This window comes from Oncorhynchus mykiss, chromosome 3, assembly GCF_057628025.1.
Source record: "Oncorhynchus mykiss isolate SJ-2025 chromosome 3, ASM5762802v1, whole genome shotgun sequence".
NCBI classification, from domain to species: domain Eukaryota; kingdom Metazoa; phylum Chordata; class Actinopteri; order Salmoniformes; family Salmonidae; genus Oncorhynchus; species Oncorhynchus mykiss.
Window position 1 is genome coordinate 8,679,457 of NC_143024.1, and position 20,068 is coordinate 8,699,524.

The window sequence follows — 20,068 nt, forward strand, 5'->3', positions numbered from 1 at the left end:
CCTTGAGAGACATGGATTGTGTATGTGTGTCATTCAGAGGGTGAATGGGCAAGACACAACATTTAAGTGCCTTTGAACGGTGGTATGGTAGTAGGTGCCAGGTGCACCGGTTTGTGTCAAGAACTGCAACGTTGCTGGGTTTTTCACGCTCAACAGTTTCCTGTGTGAATCAAGAACTGTGGGAAGCACTGGAGTCAACATGGGCCAGCATCCCTGTGGAACGCTTCTGACACCTTGTAGAGTCCATGTCCCGACAAACTGAGGCTGTTCTGAGGGCAAATAGTAAAACTATTCCCCTCAGTGTTCCTAATGTTTTGTACACTCAGTGTAAGTGAATCACACAGTCAGTCACCACACAGATTCAAATAGTATTTACCATTTAATATATGCTGAAGCATTCATTAATTACACAGAATGAAAAAAACGTTCTAGAAACAGATATCGCCAGTAGAACTGCTGAACTTAACAGGGAAAACACAGAGGTCAACTCTCAGTACTAACTAACTACTAAACAGGGTTGGGCTCAATTCCATTTCAATTCCAGTCAATTCAGGAAGTAAACTGACATTCCAATTCCAATCGGCTTCCGTTCCAATTCGGAATTGGAATTTGGAATTGGAATTTGGAATTGGAATTTGGTTTAACTTTCTGAAATGACTGGAATCGAAATGGAATTGAGCCCAACTCTGCTACTAAATCATTAGAAAACAAGGTTTTAGTAATAATGTGACCATCTGCTTTTACCCATTTAGCAAAACACAAAATGATTAATAAACTATTAGAATAATCATCATCTTACACATAACATTTGGCAACTTTACAAAAATATCAAAGATATGCTTTGAATTTAAATATCTAGAAAAAACAAAAACAATTATGGCTGTCCATTGAAATAAAGTACTGCACCATTAACAACGAAAGGTTTATACACAACGTCCAATGTCCCCAAAAGGATGTGGGGACACAATGACCAGGATAATGTTTACGTCCCAAACAGCACCCTAATAGGGCGCCACTTGGAATGCCACGCAGAATGATAACATCATATGCAGAAAGCATCTGCTAGATGGGATGGGAGAACAGTTCACCGTTTTAGAATCAAATCAAATCAAATGTATTCACAAAGCCCTTCTTACATCAGATGATGTCACAATGTGCTGTACAGAAACCCAGCCTAAAAACCCCCCAAACAGCAAGCAATGCAGGTGTAGAAGCACGGAGATCTCTTAGTGATACATTGTCTCTGTCCCAAATGCCATCCTATTCCTAATACAGTGTAGTACTTTTGGCCAGGGCCCATAGTAGTGCACTGTATTGACTAGGGTGCCATTTGGGATGCACCCTATGAATACAGGCTTCAGATGAGGGAGAGGCGGGTAGAAACCACCAACGAGCAAAACAACGACAGTCAACAGACACCAAAGGGGAAAATGATTGTTCAATAGATTTTCTGCAATGTTCCATCTTGTGTTAGCATAACGGAGATTCAATATGTTACGGAAATCAGGATATGCTTTCCAAAGCACTAAAGGTTTAAATTCACAGTCATTTGAATTTCAACAGAACCTGATTTAATATATATTTAAAAATGCTTAAGGTTATTAATCGATTCCTTTACTTCCTGAATGGACTGAATTGAAATGGCATTGATCCCCAACCCTGCTGTTCAGATTGTTCCCATCAGGTTCAAACCAACATAAACACCAATCCTCAAGGCTCTTTACAGAATGATCATGTTGTTGGTTGTGTCCCAGTAATCTGTGTCCCAGTAATCTGTGTCCCAGTAATCTGTGTCCCAGTAATCTGTGTCCCAATAATCTGTGTCCCAATAATCTGTGTCCCGGTAATCTGAAGTGGCCATTACACTACAAAACCAACTGGTCTGCTAGCTTAGTTATGCCTTCTTCTTCGTGGTCGGAGGAATAAGATAGTTATGCCTTCTTCTTCGTGGTCGGAGGAATAAGATAGTTATGCCTTCTTCTTCTTCTTCGTGGTTGGAGGAATAAGATAGTTATGTCTTCTTCTTCTTCGTGGTTGGAGGAATAAGATAGTTATGTCTTCTTCTTCTTCGTGGTTGGAGGAATAAGATAGTTATGTCTTCTTCTTCTTCGTGGTCGGAGGAATAAGATAGTTATGTCTTCTTCTTCTTCGTGGTTGGAGGAATAAACAGTGTAACTTTTACAGAGGCAAGGCTTTAATCACGTGTCTCTGATCAGAACTGTCAAGGACAGAAAACACAAAATCACAAACCTAATAATAATACAATTAGAATAATAACATGACATAATCAAACGCAACCTTTATTTCTCTTCTTGTCAAAACCATCTCAACGTTGTACATCTTTCACGCTCCCCGTAATAAAGGGACCTTCACGTTCTTGTACGTGGTTGTCACACCCTGACCATAGTTTGCTTTGTATGTTCTATGTTTTGTTTGGTCAGGGTGTGATCTGAGTGGGCATTCTATGTTGGATGTCTAGTTTGTCTGTTTCTATGTTTTGTTTGGTCAGGGTGTGATCTGAGTGGGCATTCTATGTTGTGTGTCTAGTTTGTCTGTTTCTATGTTTTGTTTGGTCAGGGTGTGATCTGAGTGGGCATTCTATGTTGGATGTCTAGTTTGTCTGTTTCTATGTTTTGTTTGGTCAGGGTGTGATCTGAGTGGGCATTCTATGTTGTGTGTCTAGTTTGTCTGTTTCTGTGTTTGGGCCTGATATGGTTCTCAATCAGAGGCAGGTGTTAGTCATTGTCTCTGATTGGGAACCATATTTAGGTAGCCTGTTTGGTGTTGGGGTTTTGTGGGTGATTGTTCCTGTCTTTGTGTTTGTTACACCAGAAAGGGCTGTTTTTGGTTCTTCACATTTCTTGTATATTGTTCTATTTTCATCTTTTCAAAGATGTATCACAATAACCCTGCTGCGTTTTGGTCCGCCTCTCCTTCAACAGAAGAATCCCGTGACATTAGTGTTATTGTCTGTATTGGTGAATAATGACAGGTTCATCAGGTCCCTCATGACACACATTTGAAACGTGGAAATGTACAGCGTAATGTGAAAGTAAGTTGTTACCAAGAGATGACTGATTAACTGGCAAAACACATGCTATTAAAAACAGTTACTGAGCATAACATAAACCCTCCTACAACAGCTATTGTGGATTGTAGATCTGAAAATATGAAGTTGAAACATGAAATCGGTTTACGTACCAAACAGCTTGGTGCCCCTGATAGTTGTGTCACTAAGATGCCACAATCTTCACAATAAATCTAAAACACTTCTTTCAATAGCTTCAAATAATTTGGCATCTTGGAACTGAGGAGGGGAGGGATGAGGGTGGGAGGACTAGAGTCAACAGAACTGAGGAGGGGAGGAATGAGGGTGGGAGGACTAGAGTCAACAGAACTGAGGAGGGGAGGAATGAGGGTGGGAGGACTAGAGTCAACAGAACTGAGGAGGGGAGGAATGAGGGTGGGAGGACTAGAGTCAACAGAACTGAGGAGGGGAGGAACGGGGGTGGGAGGACTAGAGTCAACAGAACTGAGGAGGGGAGGAACGGGGGTGGGAGGACTAGAGTCAACAGAACTGAGGAGGGGAGGAATGAGGGTGGGAGGACTAGAGCCAACAGAACAGAGGAGGGGAGGAATGAGGGTGGGAGGACTAGAGCCAACAGAACTGAGGAGGGGAGGACTAGAGTCAACAGAACTGAGGAGGGGAGGGATGAGGGTGGGAGGACTAGAGTCAACAGAACTGAGGAGGGGAGGAACGGGGGTGGGAGGACTAGAGCCAACAGAACTGAGGAGGGGAGGAGGGATGAGGGTGGGAGGACTAGAGTCAACAGAACTGAGGAGGGGAGGACTAGAGTCAACAGAACTGAGGAGGGGAGGAATGAGGGTGGGAGGACTAGAGTCAACAGAACTGAGGAGGGGAGGGATGAGGGTGGGAGGACTAGAGTCAACAGAACTGAAGAGGGGAGGACTAGAGTCAACAGAACTGAGGAGGGGAGGACTAGAGTCAACAGAACTGAAGAGGGGAGGACTAGAGTCAACAGAACTGAGGAGGGGAGGACTAGAGTCAACAGAACTGAGGTGGGGAGGACTAGAGTCAACAGAACTGAAGAGGGGAGGACTAGAGTCAACAGAACTGAGGTGGGGAGGACTAGAGTCAACAGAACTGAGGTGGGGAGGACTAGAGTCAACAGAACTGAGGAGGGGAGGACTAGAGTCAACAGAACTGAGGAGGGGAGGACTAGAGTCAACAGAACTGAAGAGGGGAGGACTAGAGTCAACAGAACTGAAGAGGGGAGGACTAGAGTCAACAGAACTGAGGTGGGGAGGACTAGAGTCAACAGAACTGAAGAGGGGAGGACTAGAGTCAACAGAACTGAGGTGGGGAGGACTAGAGTCAACAGAACTGAGGTGGGGAGGACTAGAGTCAACAGAACTGAGGTGGGGAGGACTAGAGTCAACAGAACTGAGGTGGGGAGGACTAGAGTCAACAGAACTGAGGTGGGGAGGACTAGAGTCAACAGAACTGAGGTGGGGAGGACTAGAGTCAACAGAACTGAGGTGGGGAGGACTAGAGTCAACAGAACTGAGGTGGGGAGGACTAGAGTCAACAGAACTGAGGTGGGGAGGACTAGAGTCAACAGAACTGAAGAGGGGAGGACTAGAGTCAACAGAACTGAGGTGGGGAGGACTAGAGTCAACAGAACTGAGGTGGGGAGGACTAGAGTCAACAGAACTGAGGTGGGGAAGACTAGAGTCAACAGAACTGAGGTGGGAGGACTAGAGTCAACAGAACTGAGGAGGGGAGGACTAGAGTCAACAGAACTGAGGTGGGGAGGACTAGAGTCAACAGAACTGAGGAGGGGAGGACTAGAGTCAACAGAACTGAGGTGGGGAGGACTAGAGTCAACAGAACTGAGGTGGGGAGGAATGGGGTTGGGAGGACTAGAGTCAACAGAACTGAGGAGGGGAGGAATGGGGGTGGGAGGACTAGAGTCAACAGAACTGAGGAGGGAGGACTAGAGTCAACAGAACTGAGGTGGGGAGGAATGGGGGTGGGAGGACTAGAGTCAACAGAACTGAGGAGGGGAGGAATGGGGGTGGAAGGACTAGAGTCAACAGAACTGAGGAGGGGAGGAATGGGGGTGGGAGGACTAGAGTCAACAGAACTGAGGAGGGGAGGAATGGGGGTGGGAGGACTAGAGTCAACAGAACTGAGGAGGGGAGGAATGGGGGTGGAAGGACTAGAGTCAACAGAACTGAGGAGGGGAGGAATGGGGGTGGGAGGACTAGAGTCAACAGAACTGAGGAGGGGAGGAATGGGGGTGGAAGGACTAGAGTCAACAGAACTGAGGAGGGGAGGAATGGGGGTGGGAGGACTAGAGTCAACAGAACTGAGGAGGGGAGGAATGAGGGTGGAAGGACTAGAGTCAACAGAACTGAGGAGGGGAGGAATGGGGGTGGGAGGACTAGAGTCAACAGAACTGAGGAGGGGAGGAATGAGGGTGGAAGGACTAGAGTCAACAGAACTGGGCCCCAGGAAGCAACAAAGAGAAAATACCATGCATAATTATTTACACATTCAGAACTAAGAGAGAACATAATTAACACAACTCTGAGCTGCTCCACTGTCTGTCCAACAAGAGACCACCTTCTGCACCGTCTGAGACGACGAGCAGAGCTCTGTCTGTCACCACACACAGCATCACATGGAATGGACATGAGCTGAGTTCTGTTCTGTCCCGTCTGTCAGTGAGGCCGCTGGACGGTAAGTAGTATACAGGAGACCCCCCCTTAGCACAGTGGACATGAGCTGTGTCCTGTCTGTCAGTGAGGCCGCTGGACGGTAAGTAGTATACAGGAGACCCCCCTTAGCGCAGTGGACATGAGCTGTGTCCTGTCTGTCCTGTCAATGGGCAGGTGGTAGGCTAGCTAGGTACAGCTAGGTAGGATACCCTCCTCTGATGCTGCATGGTGCCACGGTGGCTCTCCTCTTATACGATGCGCGGTGCTGAGCGATCGTTGGTATTGGTCCTCTTCAGCTTGACCCCTCTCTGGATAACCAGCAGCATGTTTCCCCCCTGACCATCCAGAACCTCCCCCTCCTCCAGGGACCCCCCCTCGGCCTGACACTGGACCCTAGGCTGGTGGGGGGCCAAGGGAGGGTTTGTGGTTGCTTGACCACTCCAGAACGCCAGGGGAAGTACACCCAGCTCCCCCTCCTCTCCCTGGGCTGGAGACTCAGGGCTCTGGGCCTCCTCTGGTTCCTCCAGCCCTACTCCTGGTCCTCCAGGAATCCCCAGCCCCCCAGGGAATCCTCCCCCAACTAGGCCAGGCACGGTGGGGATCTTGACTGGGATGACGGGGGTCCGGATGGGGATGGGGCCGGTGGTCCCGCGGCGAGCCGAGGGCTTGGTGGAGGGCGTGCGGCGGATGGTGGCGACCCCTGGGGTCATGATGACGGAGCCAGCCGTAGAAGGTAGGCCGGCGGTGGAGGCTGGTCTCTTGGACTGGAACATCCTACGGTAGGACTGGCTGATGTCACTGTTACGGGGGATGGTGGATGACTTGTCAAACTCCTGCTGGTCAACCTCCTGGTCCCCTCCCATGGAGAAATAGTCATAGTCTGACACTGGAATAAACAGAGAGGGAGAGAGAGAGAGAGAAAGGGTTTATTATGGATCCCCATTAGTTCCTGTCAAGACAGCAGCTACTCTTCCTGGGGTTTATTATGGATCCCCATTAGTTCCTGTCAAGACAGCAGCTACTCTTCCTGGGGTTTATTATGGATCCCCATTAGTTCCTATCAAGACAGCAGCTACTCTTCCTGGGGTTTATTATGGATCCCCATTAGTTCCTGTCAAGACAGCAGCTACTCTTCCTGGGGTTTATTATGGATCCCCATTAGTTCCTGCCAAGGCAGCAGCTACTCTTCCTGGGGTTTATTATGGATCCCCATTAGTTCCTGCCAAGGCAGCAGCTACTCTTCCTGGGGTTTATTATGGATCCCCATTAGTTTCTGTCAAGGCAGCAGCTACTCTTCCTGGCGTTTATTATGGATCCCCATTAGTTCCCCCCAAGACAGCAGCTACTCTTCCTGGGGTTTATTATGGATCCCCATTAGTTCCTGTCAAGACAGCAGCTACTCTTCCTGGGGTTTATTATGGATCCCCATTAGTTCCTGCCAAGCAGCAGCTACTCTTCCTGGGGTTTATTATGGATCCCCATTATTTCCTGCCAGGACAGCAGCTACTCTTCCTGGGGTTTATTATGGATCCCCATTAGTTCCTGTCAAGACAGCAGCTACTCTTCCTGGGGTCCAAACTAATTAAGGCAAAAACAAAACGGCACAATAAGTCTACCTTAAAAATATTGAATAAGATGTTTCTTTCTTTAAAAATGTCCTTTTATGGGCCTCCAGAGTGGTACAGTATTACTACTAGACTCCTGGTTACTATGGTTTCCAGAGTGGTACAGTATTACTACTAGACTCCTGGTTACTATGGTTTCCAGAGTGCTACAGTATTACTACTAGACCCCTGGTTACTATGGTCTCCAGAGTGGTACAGTATTACTACTAGACTCCTGGTTACTATGGTTTCCAGAGTGGTACAGTATTACTACTAGACTCCTGGTTACTATGGTCTCCAGTGTGGTACAGTATTACTACTAGACTCCTGGTTACTATGGTCTCCAGAGTGGTACAGTATTACTACTAGACTCCTGGTTACTATGGTTTCCAGAGTGGTACAGTATTACTACTAGACTCCTGGTTACTATGGTCTCCAGAGTGGTACAGTATTACTTCTAGACTCCTGGTTACTATGGTCTCCAATGTGGTACAGTATTACTACTAGACTCCTGGTTACTATGGCCTCCAGAGTGGTACAGTATTACTACTAGACTCCTGGTTACTATGGTCTCCAGAGTGGTACAGTATTACTACTAGACTCCTGGTTACTATGGTCTCCAGAGTGGTACAGTATTACTTCTAGACTCCTGGTTACTATGGTCTCCAGAGTGGTACAGTATTACTACTAGACTCCTGGTTACTATGGTCTCCAGAGTGGTACAGTATTACTACTAGACTCCTGGTTACTATGGTCTCCAGTGTGGTACAGTATTACACTAGACTCCTGGTTACTATGGTCTCCAGAGTGGTACAGTATTACTACTAGACTCCTGGTTAATATGGTCTCCAGTGTGGTACAGTATTACACTAGACTCCTGGTTACTATGGTCTCCAGAGTGGTACAGTATTACTACTAGACTCCTGGTTACTATGGTCTCCAGAGCGGTACAGTATTACTTCTAGACTCCTGGTTACTATGGTCTCCAGAGTGGTACAGTATTACACTAGACTCCTGGTTACTATGGTCTCCAGAGTGGTACAGTATTACTACTAGACTCCTGGTTACTAGGGCTGTTTTTCATGTTTCGGGCTAGGCCCCTTAGTTCCAGTGAAGGGAAATGTTAACACTACAGCATACAATGACATTCTAGACGATTCTGTGCTTCCAACTTTGTGGCAACAGTTTGGGGAAGGCCCTTTCCTATTTCAGCATGACAATGCCCGCGTGCACAAAGCGAGGTCCATACAGAAATGGCTTGTCGAGATCGGTGTGGAAGAACTTGACTGGCCTGCACAGAGCCCTGACCTCAACTCCATCGATCACCTTTGGGATGAATTGGAACGCAGACTGCGAGCCAGGAGGCCTAACTGCCCAACTTCACTAATGCTCTTGTGGCTGAATGGAAGCAAGTCCCCGCAGCAATGTTCCAACATCTAGTGGAAAGCCTTCCCTGGAGAGTGGAGGCTGTTATAGCAGCAAAGGGGGGGACCAACTCCATATTAATGCCCATGTTTTTGGAATGAGATTGTTCAACGAGCAGATGACCACATACCTTTGGGCATTTAGTGTACCTGTATTCTATTTTTACCAGACACGTACCTGGTATAGAGACAACATCAGTTAGAATGCTTGACATATTTACACAGAATGATGTGGTGCTACAAGTCATGCACGCCTTTGCATATTTTCTCAGTGTGTTTGTGTGTGTGTGTGTGTGTTAACCTTGTGAAGGTATGGTGTCCTCTGAACAGCACGGGGTGGTACTCTGGGTACTGTAGCCACTAGAACAGTGTAGAGAGTCCCTACTGGAACGCTGTGTGTGTGAGTCCAGCTGTAGACCTCTGGACAGGGCCAGAGCCAGCTCCTCATGGGCCTCCATCTCACACACCTGGAGAGAGAGAGAGAAAGAGAGAGAGAGAGAGAGACAGACAGACAGACAGACAGACAGACAGACAGACAGACAGACAGACAGACATTGGGTTAAAAACATAATCCTTCTTTGTGCAGCATGATCTATCTCTAATTGTGCTTTTTGTGACTCCTCTCTTTGGCAGGAAAAATGGCTGGGTTTTTCTGTGAGTTGGTGGTGACCTAACCCTAACATGATCGTTTGTGGAGCTTTCGCTGTATAGCATTTTTGAAATCAGACACGGTGGCTGGATTAACGAGAATTATATCTTTAAAATGGTGCCTAATACTTTTATGTTTGAGAAATTTGATGTATGAGATTTCTGATGATTTGTATTTGGCGCCCTGCAATTTCATTGGCAGTTGGCGAGGGGTTCCGCTAGCGGAACGCCCAGTCCTAGACAGGTTTTAAAGCATGTGTCCAGCTGACCTTGGGTGGTGGAGGTAATGGTTGACTCCTGCTCCCTGGTGCTGGGATGACTCCAGCAGGCAGTGGTAGACTCCTGCCCCCAGGTGCTGGGATGACACCAGCAGGCAGTGGTAGACTCCTGCCCCCAGGTGCTGGGATGACACCAACAAGCAGTGGTAGTGGGGCATAGCTGGTTTCTGCTGGTACAGGATCCTTGTCCTTCCTCCTTCTAAGGGTGTTCACCATGGGCTGGTCATAGGGTCCTGGTTTAGCCCAGTCCTACAGGATATAGAAATATAGCTGAGTTCACCTCCTCTACCCAGTCCTACAGGATACAGAAATATAGCTGAGTTCACCTCCTCTACCCAGTCCTACAGGATACAGAAACATAGCTGAGTTCACCTTCTCTACCCAGTCCTACAGGATACAGAAACATAGCTGAGTTCACCTCCTCTACCCAGTCCTACAGGATACAGAAATATAGCTGAGTTCACCTCCTCTACCCAGTCCTACAGGATACAGAAACATAGCTGAGTTCACCTCCTCTACCCAGTCCTACAGGATACAGAAACATAGCTGAGTTAACCTCCTCTACCCAGTCCTACAGGATACAGAAACATAGCTGAGTTAACCTCCTCTATCCAGTCCTACAGGATACAGAAATATAGCTGAGTTCACCTCCTCTACCCAGTCCTACAGGATACAGAAACATAGCTGAGTTCACCTCCTCTACCCAGTCCTACAGGATACAGAAATATAGCTGAGTTCACCTCCTCTACCCAGTCCTACAGGATACAGATACATAGCTGAGTTCACCTCCTCTACCCAGTCCTACAGGATACAGATACATAGCTGAGTTCACCTCCTCTACCCAGTCCTACAGGATGCAGAAATATAGCTGAGTTCACCTCCTCTACCCAGTCCTACAGGATACAGATACATAGCTGAGTTCACCTCCTCTACCCAGTCCTACAGGATACAGAAATATAGCTGAGTTTACCTCCTCTACCCAGTCCTACAGGATACAGAAATATAGCTGAGTTTACCTCCTCTACCCAGTCCTACAGGATACAGAAATATAGCTGAGTTCACCTCCTCTACCCAGTCCTACAGGATACAGATACATAGCTGAGTTCACCTCCTCTACCCAGTCCTACAGGATACAGAAATATAGCTGAGTTCACCTCCTCTACCCAGTCCTACAGGATACAGAAATATAGCTGAGTTCACCTCCTCCACACAGAGCTTGGTATCCCTAGCTGTGCTCTTTAATCATGGGCCTCTGAAGATCCTGTCAGCCGGGGATTCTGAACTATTATCACCATCTTCAAATACATCTTCTGCAGGAACACATCTGAAATCTACCAATGAAACGTGTAGAAGACGATGCAGTATATCGTCCCACAGTCCTTTTTCAATCTGACTGTAACATAATCATAATGTCATAGTAATTCAGAGGGTCCTACGTAATGACAGGATGTTGATGTTTCAGGAACACAAGGAGTCAGGACATGATGAGGAGGAGGACTGAACCAATAAACAAACCTTCCAGCTGGGGACTTTAGAGGTGGGGACCATGTTAGGCCCCAGGGTGCAGTAATGAGGGTAGTCAGGTAGCAGGGCCGAGCCCGGCCTGGACCACGACTGGGACGGACAGGAGGAGGAGGAGGAGGTGATGGAGGTGGAATGGGAGGAGGGAGGGAAGAGGGGGTAGGAACCCACCAGGCCTGAGCCCCCTCCCATCAGGTAGGACCCCCCCAGGCCTGAGCCCCCTCCCATCAGGTATGAAGAGTCTGAATGATGGTGATCCCCGTAGTGGTCATACCCGTTAGACAACTGAGCATGAGCAGGGGAACGGAATGACACAAACAAACAAACAAACAAACAAACAAACAAACAAACATAAAAACACAAAATTTGAGAAATTTGTCAAATTATAAAAACCAACACAATAGGGTCAGGATAATAGGGTCAGGATAATAAAACAACACAATAGGGTCAGGATAATACAACAACACAATAGGGTCAGGATAATAAACCAACACAATAGGGTCAGGATAATAAACCAACACAATAGGGTCAGGATAATAAACCAACACAATAGGGTCAGGATAATAAACCAACACAATAGGGTCAGGATAATAAAACAACACAATAGGGTCAGGATAATAAACCAACACAATAGGGTCAGGATAATAAAACAACACAATAGGGTCAGGACAATAGAGTCAGGATAATAAACCAACACAATAGGGTCAGGACAATAGAGTCAGGATAATAAAACAACACAATAGGGTCAGGATAATAAACCAACACAATAGGGTCAGGATAATAAAACAACACAATAGGGTCAGGATAATAAAACAACACAATAGGGTCAGGACAATAGAGTCAGGATAATAAACCAACACAATAGGGTCAGGACAATAGAGTCAGGATAATAAAACAACACAATAGGGTCAGGATAATAAACCAACACAATAGGGTCAGGATAATAAAACAACACAATAGGGCCAGGATAATAAACCAACACAATAGGGTCAGGACAATAAACCAACACAATAGGGTCAGGATAATAAACAGACACAATAGGGTCAGGATAATAAAACAACACAATAGGGTCAGGATAATAAACCGACACAATAGGGTCAGGATAATAAAACAACACAATAGGGCCAGGATAATAAACCGACACAATAGGGTCAGGACAATAGGGTCAGGATAATAAAACAACACAATAGGGTCAGGATAATAAAACAACACAATAGGGTCAAGATAATAAACCGACACAATAGGGTCAGGATAATAAAACAACACAATAGGGTCAGGATAATAAACCAACACAATAGGGTCAGGATAATAAAACAACACAATAGGGTCAGGATAATAAACCGACACAATAGGGTCAGGATAATAAAACAACACAATAGGGTCAGGATAATAAACCAACACAATAGGGTCAGGATAATAAAACAACACAATAGGGTCAGGATAATAAACCGACACAATAGGGTCAGGATAATAAAACAACACAATAGGGTCAAGATAATAAAACAACACAATAGGGTCAGGATAATAAACCAACACAATAGGGTCAGGATAATAAACCAACACAATAGGGTCAGGATAATAAACCAACACAATAGGGTCAGGATAATAAACCAACACAATAGGGTCAGGACAATAGAGTCAGGATAATAAACCAACACAATAGGGTCAGGATAATAAACAGACACAATAGGGTCAGGATAATAAAACAACACAATAGGGTCAGGATAATAAAACAACACAATAGGGTCAGGATAATAAACCAACACAATAGGGTCAGGATAATAAAACAACACAATAGGGTCAGGATAATAAACCAACACAATAGGGTCAGGATAATAAACCAACACAATAGGGTCAGGATAATAAAACAACACAATAGGGTCAGGATAATAAAACAACACAATAGGGTCAGGATAATAAACCAACACAATAGGGTCAGGATAATAAAACAACACAATCAGAAACACAAGATAAAAGTTGATGAATGAAACACAAATAAGTCAACATTTCGGAAGAACAAATAAACAAAAGGAGTAAACTAAGAAAATGAATCCTGCCTGATTGACAAACCGGACCGCGGTTCTGAATCCTGCCTGATTGACAAACCGGACCGCGGTTCTGAATCCTGCCTGATTGACAAACCGGACCGCGGTTCTGAATCCTGCCTGATTGACAAACCGGACCGCGGTTCTGAATCCTGCCTGATTGACAAACCGGACCGCGGTTCTGAATCCTGCCTGATTGACAAACCGGACCGCGGTTCTGAATTCTGAAATGTATGTGAACGACCATGACGACCCATGAGACTGGATACGAAACAGCAGCGATCAGAGACAGGTTAAAGGAAGCTGTGGGTGGAACACCTGGATGGGGTAGAGGGGTGTGGAGAAGGTGAACACGATGGTTCCTGTGAGGAGAATCTAGAATAAGGCCCACAGCAAGGAGACGAGGGGTAGGGTATCTATCATGAGAGGGGACGAGGGGTAGGGTATCTATCATGAGAGGGGACGAGGGGTAGGGTATCTATCATGAGAGGGGACGAGGGGTAGGGTATCTATCATGAGAGGGGACGAGGGGTAGGGTATCTATCATGAGAGGGGACAAGGGGTAGGGTATCTATCATGAGAGGGGACGAGGGGTAGGGTATCTATCATGAGAGGAGACGAGGGGTAGGGTATATATCATGAGAGGAGACGAGGGGTAGGGTATCTATCATGAGGGGGGACGAGGGGTAGGGTATCTATCATGAGAGGGGACGAGGGGTAGGGTATCTATCATGAGAGGGGACGAGGGGTAGGGTATCTATCATGAGAGGAGACGAGGGGTAGGGTATCTATCATGAGAGGGGACGAGGGGTAGGGTATCTATCATGAGAGGAGACGAGGGGTAGGGTATATATCATGAGAGGAGACGAGGGGTAGGGTATCTATCATGAGGGGGGACGAGGGGTAGGGTATCTATCATGAGAGGGGACGAGGGGTAGGGTATCTATCATGAGAGGGGACGAGGGGTAGGGTATCTATCATGAGAGGGGACGAGGGGTAGGGTATCTATCATGAGAGGGGACAAGGGGTAGGGTATCTATCATGAGAGGGGACGAGGGGTAGGGTATCTATCATGAGAGGGGACGAGGGGTAGGGTATCTATCATGAGAGGGGACGAGGGGTAGGGTATCTATCATGAGAGGGGACGAGGGGTAGGGTATCTATCATGAGAGGGGACGAGGGGTAGGGTATCTATCATGTGAGGGGACGAGGGGTAGGGTATCTATCATGAGAGGGGACGAGGGGTAGGGTATCTATCATGAGAGGGGACGAGGGGTAAGGAGTATTTCACCTTGTCAACTGCAGCCAGAGGCCCTCCTGAGGTGGGAGAGCTGCACTCACTGACTGACTGGCAGGTGTCAGAGGCCTCAGACGAGCCAGAGCTGGAGCAAGGCTGGAGGAACGGCAGGTTGGGTGGAGGCAGACAGACACGACAGAGGACAAGCACAAGACGAGAGCAGAGAGTTTTGGTGTTAAAAAAAAGAGAGGAGTTTGAGTTCAGGGTAGGGTTAAAAGATGAACGGATATGAACATACACGCAGTCACAGACAGTCACACACAGTCACAGACAGTCACAGACAGTCACACACAGTCACACACAGTCACAGACAGTCACAGACAGTCACACACAGTCACAGACGGTCAAATATGGTCACAGACAGTCACAGACAGTCACAGACAGTCACACACAGTCACAGACAGTCAAACATGGCCACAGACCGTCACAGACAGTCACAGACAGTCACACACAGTCACAGACAGTCAAACATGGCCACAGACCGTCACAGACAGTCACAGACATTCACACATGGCCAGACAGTCACAGTCAGTCACAGACAGTCACATACAGTCACAGACAGTCAAACATGGCCACAGACAGTCACAGACAGTCACAGACAGTCACACACAGTCACACACAGTCACAGACAGTCACAGACAGTCACACGCAGTCACAGACAGTCACACACAGTCACATACAGTCACACGCAGTCACAGGCAGTCACACGCAGTCACAGACAGTCACACACAGTCACAGACAGTCACAGACAGTCACACACAGTCACAGACAGCCACAGACAGTCACACACAGTCACAGACAGTCACAGACAGTCACACATAGTCACAGACAGTCACAGACAGTCACAGACAGTCACAGACAGTCACACATAGTCACAGACAGTCACACACAGTCACAGACAGTCACACATAGTCACAGACAGTCACACATAGCCACACACAGTCACAGACAGTCACAGACCGCCAAATATGGTCACAGACAGTCACAGACAGTTACACACAGTCACACACAGTCACAGACCGTCAAATATCGTCACACACAGTCACAGACCGTCACACACAGTCACAGACTGTCACATTCGGTCACAGACCGTCACATATGGTCACAGACAGTCACAGACAGTCACAGACAGTCACAGACAGTCAAACATGGCCACAGACAGTCACAGACAGTCACAGACAGTCACAGACAGTCACAGACAGTCACACCGGAATAGAACACATAAAGGAGAGGAAGGCTGGGGGTTTTCTATGGAGTAGTATTCTCCTGGGGGTTTTCTATGGAGTAGTATTCTCCTGGTGGTTTTCTATGGAGTAGTATTCTCCTGGGGGTTTTCTATAGAGTAGTATTCTCCTGGGGGTTTTCTATGGAGTAGTATTCTCCTGGTGGTTTTCTATGGAGTAGTATTCTCCTGGGGGTTTTCTATGGAGTAGTATTCTCCTGGTGGTTTTCTATGGAGTAGTATTCTCCTGGGGGTTTTCTATGGAGTAGTATTCTCCTGGTGGTTTTCTATGGAGTAGTATTCTCCTGGGGGTTTTCTATGGAGTAGTATTCTCCTGGTGGTTTTCTATAGAGTAGTATTCTCCTGGTGGTTTTCTATGGAGTAGTATTCTCCTGGGGGTTTTCTATGGAGTAGTATTCTCCTGGGGGTTTTCTATGGAGTAGTATTCTCCTGGTGGTTTTCTATGGAGTAGTATTCTCCTGGGGGTTTTCTATGGAGTAGTATTCTCCTGGTGGTTTTCTATGGAGTAGTATTCTCCTGGGGGTTTTCTATGGAGTAGTATTCTCCTGGTGGTTTTCTATGGAGTAGTATTCTCCTGGGGGTTTTCTATGGAGTAGTATTCTCCTGGGGGTTTTCTATGGAGTAGTATTCTCCTGGGGGTTTTCTATGGAGTAGTATTCTCCTGGTGGTTTTCTATGGAGTAGTATTCTCCTGGTGGTTTTCTATGGAGTAGTATTCTCCTGGTGGTTTTCTATGGAGTAGTATTCTCCTGGGGGTTTTCTATGGAGTAGTATTCTCCTGGGGGTTTTCTATGGAGTAGTATTCTCCTGGGGGTTTTCTATGGAGTAGTATTCTCCTGGTGGTTTTCTATGGAGTAGTATTCTCCTGGGGGTTTTCTATGGAGTAGTATTCTCCTGGGGGTTTTCTATGGAGTAGTATTCTCCTGGTGGTTTTCTATGGAGTAGTATTATCCTGGGGGTTTTCTATGGAGTAGTATTCTCCTGGGGGTTTTCTATGGAGTAGTATTCTCCTGGGGGTTTTCTATGGAGTAGTATTCTCCTGGGGGTTTTCTATGGGGTAGTATTCTCCTGGTGGTTTTCTATGGAGTAGTATTCTCCTGGTGGTTTTCTATGGAGTAGTATTCTCCTGGGGGTTTTCTATGGAGTAGTATTCTCCTGGGGGTTTTCTATGGAGTAGTATTCTCCTGGGGGTTTTCTATGGGGTAGCGGTGCGGCAGTATTAGTGGTCGTCACTCTGAGACCATATTCAGTACAGTGACCTAACAGAGGAAGGAACTCTACTATAGACTGACAGTGACCTGACAGAGGAAGGAACTCTACTATAGACTGACAGTGACCTAACAGAGGAAGGAACTCTACTATAGACTGACAGTGACCTAACAGAGGAAGGAACTCTACTATAGACTGACAGTGACCTAACAGAGGAAGGAACTCTACTATAGACTGACAGTGACCTGACAGAGGAAGGAACTCTACTATAGACTGACAGTGACCTAACAGAGGAAGGAACTCTACTATAGACTGACAGTGACCTAACAGAGGAAGGAACTCTACTATAGACTGACAGTGACCTAACAGAGGAAGGAACTCTACTATAGACTGACAGTGACCTAACAGAGGAAGGAACTCTACTATAGACTGACAGTGACCTAACAGAGGAAGGAACTCTACTATAGACTGACAGTGACCTAACAGAGGATGGAACTCTACTATAGACTGACAGTGACCTAACAGAGGAAGGAACTCTACTATAGACTGACAGTGACCTAACAGAGGAAGGAACTCTACTATAGACTGACAGTGACCTAACAGAGGAAGGAACTCTACTATAGACTGACAGTGACCTAACAGAGGAAGGAACTCTACTCTAGACTGACAGTGACCTAACAGAGGAAGTGGGGACTCTACTATAGACTGACAGTGACCTAACAGAGGAAGTGGGGACTCTACTATAGACTGACAGTGACCTAACAGAGGAAGTTGGCCTTGTAAGGAGTTGTAACGAACCTCAACTATAACTGAGTTCCAAGCCTCTATTCAAGGTTGTCCCAAAGCAGAGTGGGTGAGGAGCTACATTGAGGGATTGAGGTTTAATTAGACCCTCTGAAAGCCACTTTTTATTTAACCTTTATTTAACCAGGTAAGTCAGTTAAGAACAAATTCTTATTTACAATTACAGACAGTGGGTTAACTGCCTTGTTCAGGGGCAGAACGACAGATTTTTACCTTGTCAGCTCAGGGATTCGATCTAGCAACCTTTCGGTTACTACTATAGACTGACAGTATAGACTGACACTCTAACCACTAGGCTACCTGCCGCCCCTTGGACTGAGCCAAGATGGTTTGTGATCAGGGTTAGGGCTCCCCATCATGACCCATAGACTCCAGGGGTGAACACCAAGGCCTGCTCATGTGGTCAACCTTGTCTGAACCTGTAGTCTTCTGGACCAACCTCTCCCCTGACCATAATGTCAGGAGGTTTTATGACTACTATAATAGCAGTATAATATCCTCAGTCATCTAGAAAGCATATCCACATACACACAGATGAGTTTTCAACTAGTAAGAGAAGAGTTTGATCAAGGCTTATGTACTGTTACCAAAGAGGAAGTCAGAGAGGAACTCTCTCAGCTGAGGTACTGACAGGACTGGTCTGTAGAACAGCCAGCCCAGTTACTGGCCTCCCAACAGGACTCTGGTAGTTCAGCTGAGGTACTGACAGGACTGGTCTGTAGAACAGCCAGCCCAGTTACTGGCCTCCCAACAGGACTCTGGTAGTTCAGCTGAGGTACTGACAGGACTGGTCTGTAGAACAGCCAGCCCAGTTACTGGCCTCCCAACAGGACTCTGGTAGTTCAGCTGAGGTACTGACAGGACTGGTCTGTAGAACAGCCAGCCCAGTTACTGGCCTCCCAACAGGACTCTGGTAGTTCAGCTGAGGTACTGACAGGACTGGTCTGTAGAACAGCCAGCCCAGTTACTGACCTCCCAACAGGACTCTGGTAGTTCAGCTGAGGTACTGACAGGACTGGTCTGTAGAACAGCCAGCCCAGTTACTGACCTCCCAACAGGACTCTGGTAGTTCAGCTGAGGTACTGACAGGACTGGTCTGTAGAACAGCCAGCCCAGTTACTGGCCTCCCAACAGGGACTCTGGTAGTTCAGCTGAGGTACTGACAGGACTGGTCTGTAGAACAGCCAGCCCCGTTACTGACCTCCCAACAGGACTCTGGTAGTTCAGCTGAGGTACTGACAGGACTGGTCTGTAGAACAGCCAGCCCAGTTACTGGCCTCCCAACAGGGACTCTGGTAGTTCAGCTGAGGTACTGACAGGACTGGTCTGTAGAACAGCCAGCCCCGTTACTGACCTCCCAACAGGGACTCTGGTAGTTCAGCTGAGGTACTGACAGGACTGGTCTGTAGAACAGCCAGCCCAGTTACTGACCTCCCAACAGGACTCTGGTAGTTCAGCTGAGGTACTGACAGGACTGGTCTGTAGAACAGCCAGCCCAGTTACTGGCCTCCCAACAGGGACTCTGGTAGTTCAGCTGAGGTACTGACAGGACTGGTCTGTAGAACAGCCAGCCCCGTTACTGACCTCCCAACAGGACTCTGGTAGTTCAGCTGAGGTACTGACAGGACTGGTCTGTAGAACAGCCAGCCCAGTTAGTGACCTCCCAACAGGACTCTGGTAGTTCAGCTGAGGTACTGACAGGACTGGTCTGTAGAACAGCCAGCCCAGTTACTGACCTCCCAACAGGACTCTGGTAGTTCAGCTGAGGTACTGACAGGACTGGTCTGTAGTACAGCCAGCCCAGTTACTGACCTCCCCCAAGCCCCTCTCCTCAGGAGCAGGGTATCCTAGCAACCTGGGATGGCTAGTGTCTCTCATATATGACGTATAAGGAAGTCAAAGGTCACTTGAGGACCAATCGATCATAATATATGTATTGTTGACGTATACAGTTAGCCTGGGACAGGACACTGCCGAAAACTAAACTGTCCATACACTTCCAGAAGATATGAAGGTTTAATCTCAGGGTAAAGAGTCCAGTGTACAGATAGTAGGGTCTTACCACTTGGTACTGTAGTGTAGTGTAGTGTACTGTACTGTAGTGTAGTGTACTGTAGTGTAGTGTACTGTACTGTAGTGTACTGTAGTGTACTGTAGTTTAGTGTACTGTAGTGTACTGTAGTTTAGTGTACTGTAGTTTAGTGTACTGTAGTGTACTGTACTGTACTGTAGTGTAGTGTACTGTAATGTA

The 20,068-nt window shown here is 46.9% G+C and overlaps 1 protein-coding gene across 16 annotated transcripts in view; it reads right to left on the bottom strand.

The window, feature by feature from the left end:
• Positions 1-366: 366 nt before the first annotated feature.
• LOC149984304 (protein MTSS 1-like) overlaps positions 367-20,068 on the bottom strand; it is a 122,468-nt gene continuing 102,766 nt past the window's right edge. For 7 of the 16 annotated variants that reach the window (XM_090230644.1, XM_090230640.1, XM_090230639.1 and 4 more), the window contains 5 exons: positions 14,557-14,658; positions 11,215-11,505; positions 9,691-9,948; positions 9,075-9,240; positions 367-6,631 (listed from right to left, as the gene is read on the bottom strand). In XM_090230644.1, the coding sequence (XP_090086770.1) occupies positions 5,994-6,631; positions 9,075-9,240; positions 9,691-9,948; positions 11,215-11,505; positions 14,557-14,658 (1,455 nt within the window). In that variant the 3' untranslated portion in view covers positions 367-5,993. The remainder of the gene's footprint in view (positions 6,632-9,074; positions 9,241-9,690; positions 9,949-11,214; positions 11,506-14,556; positions 14,659-20,068) is intronic. The other 9 variants (XM_090230648.1, XM_090230646.1, XM_090230643.1 and 6 more) reach the window with 2 other exon arrangements.